General features: G+C 46.4%; 1 protein-coding gene across 1 annotated transcript; it reads left to right on the forward strand.

Annotated features, from left to right (window-relative positions):
• Positions 1-209: 209 nt before the first annotated feature.
• Positions 210-11927, forward strand: C1S (complement C1s). Its single transcript, XM_074934374.1, has 12 exons — positions 210-301; positions 812-881; positions 1339-1543; positions 2284-2461; positions 2793-2918; positions 3944-4143; positions 4484-4637; positions 4835-4950; positions 5462-5540; positions 5805-5942; positions 7626-7700; positions 10597-11927. The coding sequence occupies exons 2-12, from the start codon at positions 862-864 to the stop codon at positions 11397-11399; spliced, it is 2094 nt and encodes a 697-aa protein (XP_074790475.1). The 5' UTR covers positions 210-301; positions 812-861; the 3' UTR covers positions 11400-11927.
• The last annotated feature ends 328 nt before the right edge of the window (positions 11928-12255 follow it).

A 12255-nucleotide genomic window follows, 5' to 3' on the forward strand; every position in this document is an offset into this window, starting at 1 on the left:
ACCAGCATGTGCTAACCCAGCCCAGATCCACATGCTCCCATCCCAGGGACTCAGCCAAGGGGATTGTGAAACAGGCTCTGGAAATTCCGCTGCGTGGGAGCTTAGGACGTGAAAAAGCTTTATCTGAGAAGGAGAGGCAGGGAAGCCACATTCCACAGGCAGGGGGTGCTACAGCATTGTGAGTAAAGGCTCAGACCCTTCCCTGTCAATTCCCTACATCACTGACTGGGATGTGGTCTGGAGACAGAAAAAAAGAGAGACGGGACAGGGAGAGAGAAACAGGCAAAGACGGAGAGAGAAGGTAAAAATCTCCCAAACTAACGTTAGAAATGGGCATGGACACCGTTCCCCATTGCTATTGTTTGGGTTGCTTGGATCGGAAAGGGGTTAATCCGTGTGGTACAGCAGAAAGCAGTAGGAGGCACTGTCCCCAGACTCCAGTATAGTACAGGGGATTCTGTGCTGTAAGCTGGGTGACTCAGCAGGGAGCACTTTCTGCATTGAGTTAGTACTGATTCAAATACCTTAGCCTGGTGCTTGAGGATGCTGTGTGATTGGGTGTGTGTGTGATTCATAGGGGGTGCTCTCCACTGTGAGTCAGTACTGACCCCTACACCCCACCATGGTGCTGAGGTGCTATAGTGGAGGAGTTGCTGTTGTTTGGATGAGAGGTACAGCTTCCTCTCCAGGCATAGGAACTAAAGTTGCTTTGGCACGTTCCCCATGAGTTGGGACATTGAAACTGTTGTCCTGCCCACCAAGCACGCACACAGAGAGAAAACACTAATCAGTGCTGTTGTTTTTGTCCCAGTCCCGTAACTCCAAAGTCCAGAAGCTGAGGCTTTTCAGGAAGGACACAGGATGGAACTTTTGCAGAAGTGGTGAGTTGCTGGGTATAGAAGGGGAGTTTTGGCTAATTAATAATTTAATGAACAATGCTGCTCTCCTTGAGTCTTGCATCAATTCTGAAATCTGGATTTAACTACAGCTTTCCCAGGTCCCAGGGATGGAAACAGGGAATGGGACCTAGCTTCCCTGCAGGGACTAACCCCCAGGCAGTGCTGGACCCAGCCCCTGTAGCACTTCCAGCACCCAGGAAGTGGAAGACTAGGTCTGGGAATGGAATCAGTGCCAATGTCTCACCTGGCAAGAGCACCATGTAAAGAGCTGCAAGCTATTCTCAGTGTACAACAGCAAGTCTCATTGCTATTGAAAAACTCTGGAACTAGGCTACATATTAATCTTCAGAGCCACCCACTGGCACTTTTCTATTAACTATTTACATATAACCAGACATAGAGCACTCCGGTAACATTGCCTTCCTCTTCCCTCTCTCAGGTGGCTCATCCTCTGTTGCCTCCTGGCCTGGGCTGATGCAGCCCCCATGTATGGCGAGATTCTGTCCCCTAACTATCCTCAGGGGTACCCCAATGATGTGAAGGAGTCCTGGGAAATCAGTGTCCCCCCAGGGTATGGCATCCACCTCTATTTCACCCACCTAGACATAGAGCCATCCCAGGACTGCGAATATGACTCTGTGAAGGTACAGTACCCCATCCACCCCTACTCAGGGGAACAGAGGGGATTGTGGGGCAGGACTGAGGAGCAGCAGCAGAGCTCAGTGGGACCTGTGGGGAAGAACTCTGTATGGGAGCCCAGGACTGGAATAGGGGACCTACTAGCCCCTCCTGGTGTTGAACCGAAGCACAAATGATTCAGTGCGTCCACACTAGCCATAGCTGAATCAATTTAAGTTTTGCCTGGTATCCACACTAGCACTGTTTAAACCAATTCAGTTTCAATGCCCTCTGGTCACCTGTTCTCACTACAGGATTATACGCAGAGCTACCAGCTCCATTCCACAGCTGTCTCAGCCACTGAGCCTCCGGTAGTTTGCCAGTCAGTGTCCACTCTTACCCACCCCATTTCCCTTCCAATTATGTCCCCCACATTGTCTCCATTAGAAATGCCCTCCCAACTGCTACTAATGCCCCCTTCCAGTCATGACCTCAGTCAATGAACCCTGTTTGTGCAAAGGCTATTTTAGCTATGACTGCCATTGACCTTCATGCTGGCACCCAAACACTTAAGCCTGAAATGACTCAAAGTTAACCTCTGAACAATCATAAACTATGCAGTGTAACTGGTTGCATGATAATGAGCTGCTGAGGGAGCTTGGGTGTAGACATGGGGCATATTGCTATTGTGCCAAGGGGCTCAAATGTTGATAACCACAACAAATTTCTCTAGTGAGACAAGACTTCTCTGTCTGTCCCTCTGCAGATCCTGTCCGGTGACCATGTCGAGGGCCTGCTCTGTGGGCGAAAACGCAGCAAAGACCCTGGTTCCCCAATCCTGAAGGAATTCTATGTCCCTTATAACACCCTGACTGTGATTTTCCAGTCAGACTTTTCCAATGAGGAGCGTTTCACTGGTTTCGCTGCCTACTATGTTGCAGTGGGTAAGACTGGGCCTGCCTCTGAGTCTCTAGAGTGCCCTGTGGACATGAGTTTCTGTTGAGCATGTCCAACGACTGGCAGGAGGGAGGGGCTTTGGCACCAAGGTCTTCCTCACAGTGCTGTCCTATCACTGCCCAACTGGGAGAGACACCAGCAGAGTGAGCTTCTCCACAGCAGTGCCAGTCAGCACCCTGCTTCAGTGCTTCTACTCGAGAGACCTCTACTGCTTGGCATCAATGCCTGTTTACCCCACTCCCTAATCATAACCTGCTTTCTTCCCCCAGTTTCCTCTCTCATGCTCGGCACACTCTGGTCTCCCTTTACTCCTTGCAGATGTGAATGAGTGCATGGATTTCATGGAGGATGCCTGCAGCCACTATTGCAATAACTACATTGGTGGTTACTTCTGCTCCTGCCCCCCAGAGTACTTCCTGCATGAGGATCAGAAGACGTGTGGAGGTAAGAGCAGGAGGTGATATAGGCACCACTGATACTGAACTGGGAGGAACTTCTCCATGGGTGGTCTGACTGTTAAGGAAATGCACAGGGGATGGTAAATGGGAAGGAGCTGCAATAAACAGGGAGTACAGGACAATAAACCAATGGGATATAGAATGGGAATAGCAAAATGATTCACCATCTGAATGGGGAGGAATAGCACTAAACAATGGGAGACAGTAAAGAACTAAAGAGACCAGTAAACCAGAAGTTTGCAAAGTGTTTTGGCTTCCAGAGAGGCCAGTGCAATTTTGGAGGTTGAATAAATGGAAGCATCCTGGAGCATGGAAGTATCAATACAGTCCTGAGAAGATCCCACCAGGATACTGTGCTCAGCTGCAGGGGACTCAGTCTCAGAGGCCTCACATCCCAGAACAGAGAGGGGACAGTCCTTCTCCATAGAACTTGGGGAGACCCCACCTGGGGTACTGTAGGCAGCATGGGATCCTTAATTATAAGAAAAGAGTGACAAACTGAGAGAGCTCAGAGAGGAGCCCAAAATGCACAGGGAATCAGAGGGGTACATTCAAAGAGCTAAATCCCACCAGCTAGGCAAAGCCCTTGTTGGTTGTGTAACATAAACACTATCTATATATGTGTGAGGGGCACAAATCAGAGATGATGGGGCATTGTTTCTGGAAGGCTGAAGGGAGAGAACTAGGAGAAATGGGGATGAGATTGAACCAAAGGACAGGTGCTCAGGATCCATCACCCATTCCAGGGGGATCTGTGCAGTTGTCTCCCCAGATGAAGGACCCAGAGCACCACTGCTCAGGACACTAGGAAATGAGATTCCCAGAAAGTGGATGGGAGAACAATCCTCTCCTGGTCCACCAAGGGGAGAGACAAGTTCTCATTTCTGGCTGATGCAATGTCTCGACATGATTAATGCAGGTGATAGGACACTGGAGGTGGATTGGAAGGTGGGGGCTCTCCCCTCATCTCCCTTCTTGACCTCCCTGTCCATGTTCCTTCCTCAACCCTAGTGAACTGCAGTGGGAGTGTATTCACTGAGCTGTCAGGGGAAATCTCCAGCCCCAACTACCCCAACCTGTATCCTGAGAGCTTGTACTGTGAATACCGTGTGGTCCTGGAGCCGGGCTACCATGTGGTGCTGAACATCAGGAGTGGGGACTTTGATGTAGAACCGGCCGACTCAGAAGGGAACTGCCCCGACAGCTTAACAGTAGGTGGTGGGGTACACAGAGGAGATCTTTATGACTGGGGTCCCCTTACCCTGCTCACCCCTGATCTCAGCCATGTCTTCCTAGAGATTCCCCTCCCCTCATACTCAGGGTTCCCCTCTCCCTGCTCACCCCTAATCCCAGATGTGTCCCTCCCCCCCTAGAGATTTCCTTCCCCTCACATTCTGGGCCCCCTCTCCTTGCTCAGCCTTAATCCCAACTGTATATCCCTGTTAAGATTCCACCCAACCCCCACCCCTTGACTCCATCTCTCTCACTTTCTCTCTGTCTCCTACTCTTCTCTTCCAATTTTTCATTGCTTCTTGATTATTATTTTCCCAGTTCACAGACGGAAAACAACATTTTGGTCCCTATTGTGGCAACAAATTCCCAGGGCCTCCAAAAATTAAAACCAGGAGCAATATTCTTGATATTATCTTCCAAACAGACAAAACAGCACAAAAGAAAGGCTGGAAAATGCGCTACTTTGGGGACCGTGAGTAAATACCCTTGGAAAATGCTCACTTTGCTGCTCTGAGACAGAGAGGATGGATAGATGGTTTGGCTAAGTGGATGCCTGTTGCTTCAGTGAAAGGGTGGTTGCTGGCTGGGAGTCAAAGAGAGAAAGGTGGGAAAAAAGAGAAAGTGAGTCTCAAACTGATCAGTCACTGATATCCTCTTTCCTCCCCAAAGCAATAACCTGTCCCCAGACTGTCACCCCAAACTCTATTCTTGACCCCCTGAAGGACAACTACATCTTCAAGGACTATGTGAAGGTGACCTGCATGGAAGGTTATGAGGTTGAGATGGTAAGCTGCCCATCCAGCCCTGCAATGGGGTCCTATGATCCCTTCCCCCCAGATGTCCTGAGAACCCTGTTGACCTCAAAGTACCTCTCCCAGGCACTCTGAAGCACCTTCTCCTTCCTCCCTACCCACCACGGAAGCTGAAGGTCAGTTCCTTAAAACCTGACAGGGAGAGAATATGTTGTGTGCAGATTTCAGCACAGAACCACTTGAACAAATGGGGACCCCTTCCTCAACAGCTCTGCAGTGGCTCTGGATGCCCTCACTAGTCTTGAAACTGGTCTTGCTATGGCTAACTCAGACCACTGGGCCTGTTTAGCCCCATGACGTCACACCTTCCACCCCACCCCAGACTAGGTCAGATCAATAGCCTTGTCTAACCTAGTACTCTGCCTCCCTCTATACCTGACTGCTCTGCAGAGATCCCTACATCTCAGTGAAATCCCTCCACAGGGGAGCTTAATTTGGTTACATTTTACTCTCAGTAACTGACACACAGTCTTCTTTCACTCAGCAACAAGGCAGCCTAGCAGCCTTTCACTCCAGCTGCCAAAGCAATGGAGAATGGAGCAACTCGCACCACAAATGTGTCCGTAAGTTTCCCTTTCCTCTATGGCTGTCGGAGATCTGGAAATGGGATACGGGCCTTTCAGCGTTAGGGCATTAGTTTCAATCTGACCTTAGATGTGAGGGAATGGGTGATCCACAGGGGAATGAGGAATGGTCTCTGAGCCTGCCTAGTGCAGTGATGACCAGTGACGAATGAGGAGTTGCAGTGGTTCCTAGTCAGAGAGTGTAAATGGATTGTTGGGTGGGGATACCCCTTTGATAACCGTCCTTTCTGTTTTTCTCTGCAGCTGTGAACTGTGGTGTCCCTGACACTATTGACAATGGCAAAGCCACCTACCTGTCAGGATTTGAGGAGACTCAGTATGAAGCCGTTATCCGCTATGACTGCGAAGAACCATATTATACCCTGCAAACCAGAGGGGATGGTAGGCATTCCCCAGCCATGGTGGCATCTGCCTGTGATTAAAGGCCCAAGAAAGAACATTGTCCATTGCTGTATTCTGACTGCCACCAGTAAGATCCCCTCATGGGGCTGAGGCTGGGACTATATTCCTAGGGAAGACTGAACTGTTTAGTGTAGCCCAGCCTCGCCCAGATAAAAACCCCTAATTGGGTGGGCTTGTAGCTAATGGTCCTGTTCAATGGTCACTGCCATGGTGTCTGAGTTTGGTGGTTTGTTTGCATTGTGTTACTGAGCTCTCAGTCTAGCTCCCAGGTGCCCAAACCACAAAAAACCCACCATCACAATTGGCACTGATAGTCTCTGCCACTGGCAGCTTCAGAAGAGAGGTCAAGGATTTAATAGGACAGAGACCATACTCCCTGCTAGGGTAGGGGCTGAGGCACATTGGCAGGGGTTCTGCGTCTGTGTGAGGGGGAGCTCACTCTGCTGCTAACTGGGCTGTACTCACTATCAGTCTGTCACCTTTGCACAATAATCTCTCCCTTTCCACACATTAACTAGATTAAAAACTGGCTAACTGATAGGTCTCAAAATGTAATTGTAAATGGGGAAGCATCATAGAGCAGTGTTTCCAGTGGGGTCCCACAGGCATTGGTTCTTGGCCCTAGGCTTTTTAGGGTTTTTATCAATGAGCTGGAAGAAAACATAAAATTGTCACCGATAAAGTTTGCAGATAACACAAAAATTGGGGCAGTGGTAAATAATGAAAAGGACAGGTCACTGATACAGAGAGATCTGGCTTGGTTGGTAAACTGGGCACAAGCAAACACTTTGTTTTAACATTTTAATACAGCCAAATGTAAATGTATGCATTTAGAAACAAAGAATGTAGGCCATATTTGTAGGATGGGGGAATTCTAGCCTAGAAAGCCATGATCCTGACAAAGACTTGGGGGTCATGATGGATAATTGTGAACTCCCAGTGTGACGCTGTGGCCAAAAGAGCTAATGTGATCCTTGGATGTATAAATGGGAATATTGAGTAGCTGTAGGAAGATTATATTACCTCTGTATTTGGCACTGATATGGCCACTACTGGAATACTGGGTCCAGTCAGAACACAGAGGTCCCTAATTCATTTAAGATGCTGATAAATTGGAGAAGGTTCAGAGAAGAGCTATGAGAATGATTAAAAGTTTGGAAAACATGCCTTATAGTGCTAGACTCAAGAAGTTCAATCTATTTAACTTAACAAAGAGAAGGTTAATGGGTGACTTGATCTCAGTCTACAAGTACCTATATGGAGAACAGAAGTTTGATAATAGACTCTTCAGTCTCGCATACAAAAGTATAACAAGATCCAATGGCTGGAAATTGAAGCTAGACAAATTCATACTGGAAATAAGGCAAATTTTTAACAGGGTGGGTAACTAATCCATTGGAACAACTGACCAAGGACCACTGTGAATTCTCCATCACTAGCCATTTTAAAATCAAAATTGGATGTTTTTCTAAAAGATCTGCTCTAGCCCACACAGGAATTAATAAATTAATGGAAGTCCTGTGCCCTGTGTTTTGCAGACTAGGTGATCACAGTCATCCCTTCTTGCCACAGGATCTAAGAAAACCAGTTCCCCAGAATTGTTGGTCACATTCTCATGATGTTTTGTACTGAAATCCTTTCCATGCTTCTGTGTTTTCCAAGGGCTTTATCGGTGTTCAGCCAGCGGGAAATGGGTGAGTGAAGAGATGGGAACAGAGCTTCCAGCGTGTGTCCCAGGTATCACAAAGAACTTTGTCTATGTGTGCATGTTCTCTGTGTGTGTGTGTGTGTGTTTTGTGGAGACCCAATCACCATTAAAAGTCAGTTTCTCTCCATCACTTCTCTCTAATTTAAAGAAAGCTGAACCAATCTGCCTGAAAAATTGGGTTCCTTTTCCAGGGCAGAATTTGACTGGTAATTTGAGTCACATTAGATCTGGTGTTTCTGAGATCGGTGGGTTCCTGAGAAAGATCAGAGGGAGCAGCAGAAGGAAGCTGGGAAGTACATAAACTCTACCAGTCTTCTAGTGAACCAGAACAGGGTCTCACTGCAGCCAGTATTGGACCCTGCTTCCGCCTCAGTTTCCCTACTATTGCCTATGCTGGTTCTCATGTTTTAGCCCTTCAGACAAATTAAAATTCATCCCCTTCCAGCAGGTAAACAAAAAACGTCTAAAAAACAAAACAGATGTCCAGCAACCTCACGCTGGGTCTTCCCCAGTTTAGTCAGGTGCATCCTCACCAGGCCCCATAAACTTTTCACCCTCTCTTGGATGTAGCTTCTCTTGTAGCCCCCTCCTGGACTCAGCAGTCCATTATGTGCTCTTGGAGCAGGGCAATAGACAGGGGACTTCACTCACCTTCGCTGGAAAGCCCAGCCTAAACCCCTAAGAAAGCATAAATGTTAACTCTCTTCAATATTCATCCATGTTCTCCTGGCCAGACTACCTTGAATATCCTTTCTCAGGGTCTCTAATTGCTCCTTAAGTTGCTCCTGCCCCTTGCTGCAGTTAGCTCCAGCCAGGCCTGTCCCTCTAGCTAGTATGGAGAGCTTCTTCCTTAGTGCTTTCTGGGTCTCCTATAGGTCTCTCACTTGTGACTCATTCAGCAGGCTCCCTCTGATAGAAAGCACCAACTCATGACTACAGATATATGATGCCTGGTCACCTGAACCAACCACCAGGTCCAGCTCAAACTCACCATCCGGGAGGTGGATAACTAGGTACTGATGGGGCTGAGCCAGCCCCCCTGAAAGGGCCAGCTCACTCTGTGACATGAACCTTGCAATGTCTGCATAGACTCCTGTGAAAGGGAAACTCCTGAAACATGTTTTAAAAAATAAAACTAAGGAAACTCCATGACAGAACAATGAATTAAGTTTCAGTGAAGTTTGAAACTGTGCCCTGGCAATTGTACAACCTAACATTCTAAACTAGGGACATTAACTTTAATTGAATAAAATCCACAAAAGAATGATGGATAATTGTGAATAATAATCACAGACTTCACAGATTATGATAGTGAGCAGCCTTACGTGTGGGGCCTTGTATTATCACTGAATAAGCTGAATCTCACAGACAACTTTATCCTCAAAGAACACACAGCTTCACTGCATCCATGAGACTCATTGCCTGTGATTCTCCTAACCAAAGCCCCTACACTATAGGATTTACATACCACAAGCAGAGAAGAGTGTGATGGCAAAAGATCAAAGACAGCTATGTGTAAAACCAGTGCATTATACTTCAGACTATCCAGAGTCCATATATATATTCTCCAAAAGAGTGGGTTTGTCTGATTTAATTCTTTCTACGGCCTTTACCAAGCTCCTTCACAAAGAAATCCTTCATCTTAAGGGACAATATTGCAAAACAAGAATGATGGGAACAGTAGATGGACGATATGAGATTGGCAGTGATAAAAGGGCAGAACTGAGCCTGTTTGGGTGACTTTAACTGTGAATTTCTTGACTTCTACATTAGAATTTGAGGGTGCATAGGAGACAAGGTGGGTGAGGACCCACTTTTGTTGGTGGAAGGTACAAGCTTTTGAGCTACACAGAGTTCTTCTTCAACCAACATGGCTTCAACAACAATGTGAACAATTTAAGGATGGGCATTTTTATACTTCACTGAAGTTAATAAACTTTCTATTTCCAAATTTGCTTACTGTGGGCTGTCAATTAATCACATTTAACTCAAGCGATTAACGCAAAACAAATTAATGAGATTTTAAAAAATAGTTGAGATAAATTGCACTTTTAATTACACTGTTAAACAATAATAGAATACCAATTTAAATTTATTATAAATATTTTTGGATGTTTTTCTACATTTTCAAGTATATTGACTTCATTTACAATACAAAATACAAAGTGTACACTGCTCACTTTATATTACAACAGTGCCATGCGAACACCACTTTCTCACTTTCAGGTGATATTGTAAATAAGAATCAGGCAGCATTATCTTCCGTAAATGTAAACAAACTTGGTTGTCTTAGTGATTGGCTGAACAAGAAGTAGGACTGAGCGGGCTTCTGGCTCTAAAGTTCTACATTGTTTTGGTTTTGAGTGCAGTTAAGTAAAAAAAAATTCTACATTTGTAAGCTGCATTTTCATGATAAAGAGATTGCATTACAGTACTTGTATGAGATAAATTGACAAATACTATTTCTTTTATCTTTTTTACAGTGCAAAATATTTGTAATAAAAATAATAATATAAAGTGAGCAGTGTACACTTTGTATTTTGTGTTGTAATTGAAATCAATATATTGAAAATGTAGAAAAACATCCAAAATATTTATAATATATTTAAATTGGTATTCTGTTATTGTTTAACAGTGTGATTAAAAGTGCGATTATTCACGACTATTTTTGTAAACTCACAATTAATTGTGATTATTTTTTTAATCATTTGACAACCCTGTTCCTTAGTTCTTCTTTTCTGTAAACTTTGGATGCAGATTATTTGACAGAGAACTGCCATAGACACAGGTTACTCTGGACCAGGGTGATGTCAAGGAAACAGGAGAGAGAGGGGACTATGGGGTTTTTAGTGATGCACAGACAACCACCCTACTAGCAAGTGGTAATTCTCCCATTGCGTTTCTCCCTTTTTATTTCCCTTCTAGTCTGTGGGATCCCCAGTACACCCATCGAGGAGCAGCAGAGGATTTTTGGGGGCACCCGTGCTAAGCCAGGCAACTTCCCCTGGCAGGTCTTATTCCAACACCCACGGGGAGGTGGGGTACTTATTTCGGACCGCTGGGTGCTGACTGCAGCTCATGTGCTGGATGATTCAAATAGCAAGCCCACAATGTATGCTGGGGTGACCAACATCAACCAACAGTTCCAGAAGGAGGAGCCCATACAGCTCTTTGAAGAAGAAGTGTTCATTCACCCTAACTGGATGAAGGTGGCAAACCCAGAAGCTCGGACAAATTTTGATAATGACATTGCGCTGCTGAAGCTGATGGCGCCTGTGAAGATGGGCCCCAAGATCTCACCACTCTGCCTCCCTGGTGGTTCCCCTGAATATGAGCTGGAGAAAGGCAGACTGGGCTACATATCTGGCTGGGGCCGGACAGAGAACCGAAGCAGAGTCTACCATCTCATGAAGGCGCAGATCCCTGTGGTGGACATGGCACAATGCCGTAGTGTGAAGCCGAAGCCACCTGCTGATTCCACCACTTTCCAATTCACTGACAACATGGTCTGTGCTGGAGATGGCACAAAGGACAGCTGTTCTGGGGACAGTGGCGGAGCCTATGCCATCAAAGACCCCCACAATGACAGACAGTACTATGTGGGTGGCCTGGTCTCCTGGGGACCACGGTGTGGCACATATGGCCTTTACACCAGAGTGGGGCGCTACCGGGACTGGATCATAGGGACCATGAGCAGATATGAGGAGGGAGAGGGATCACACAAATAGATTCTTCTCACCCTAGGGCACTGCCATCTCACCAGGTGTTGAGGTCAGATGTCCCAGCAGATTGGCTGACCTTTGATCCCATCTACTCTTTGTGCAACAGACCCAACTGCATTGCGGCTGTGCCAGAGTAGGGAGTCAGAAACAATGGGTTATCTATTCCATTGTAACTACATCAGGGAGGAGCATCTCTCTTCCTTCCTCCACTGGAATTGCCAGGGCAGGAACAGAGAGTGTGAAGGGTAAAGAGGCCCCTTTTTACCTTTACCCATAACATTCTTTGCTCAAATTCCTTGGTTTTCAGAGAGAAGCTAGCCATGCCCCATCCACATGATAGTTCTGAGGCTGAAACCCATCAGTGGGGACAATAGAGGGTAATTGCTGGTCCGCAAGGACTAGGTTCAGAGCCTGGCCAACTAATAGAAGAGGGGCTGCTCCTTCTCCTCACTGGGACAACAACATCTCACTGACTTCCGACTCATGTATTCTCTGTATCACTCATACTATCTAATTGCATTAAAGGATCACCAAATCACCTCCCTGTGTGTGCAGTCTCCTTTCTTCTCAGACTAGACCTAGGTTCCCAACTAAAGTGACCCATCTACCCCCTCACTCCCATGCTAAAAGCTGTAGGCCTTTTAAAAGCTGTGGCTCATGATACCTCACTGCAGCATCTGGGACCTTTATATGAGCCACAGATGTACTGGCTGGAACCTCACTGGCAGCTGCTGTCAAAGAGAAGTGGTTGTTTCACAGATCCAGGTCTAGGAATCAAGCTGAGGGGAGTGAGTCTTCCACATTCACCTGCCTTAGGGCCAGATTTTCAAACTTAATCATATTGTGCAACATACACAAAGTC

This window comes from Natator depressus, chromosome 1 (assembly GCF_965152275.1).
Source record: "Natator depressus isolate rNatDep1 chromosome 1, rNatDep2.hap1, whole genome shotgun sequence".
In the NCBI taxonomy this organism is placed as follows: domain Eukaryota; kingdom Metazoa; phylum Chordata; order Testudines; family Cheloniidae; genus Natator; species Natator depressus.

Coding starts and splice junctions, on each gene's coding strand:
- C1S (XM_074934374.1), top strand. CDS start 862: ATGGAACTTTTGCAGAAGTG. Junction 4,638..4,834: donor AATGCGCTACTTTGGGGACC/GTGAGTAAATAC, acceptor TCCTCCCCAAAG/CAATAACCTGTCCCCAGACT. Junction 5,943..7,625: donor CCTGCAAACCAGAGGGGATG/GTAGGCATTCCC, acceptor GTGTTTTCCAAG/GGCTTTATCGGTGTTCAGCC.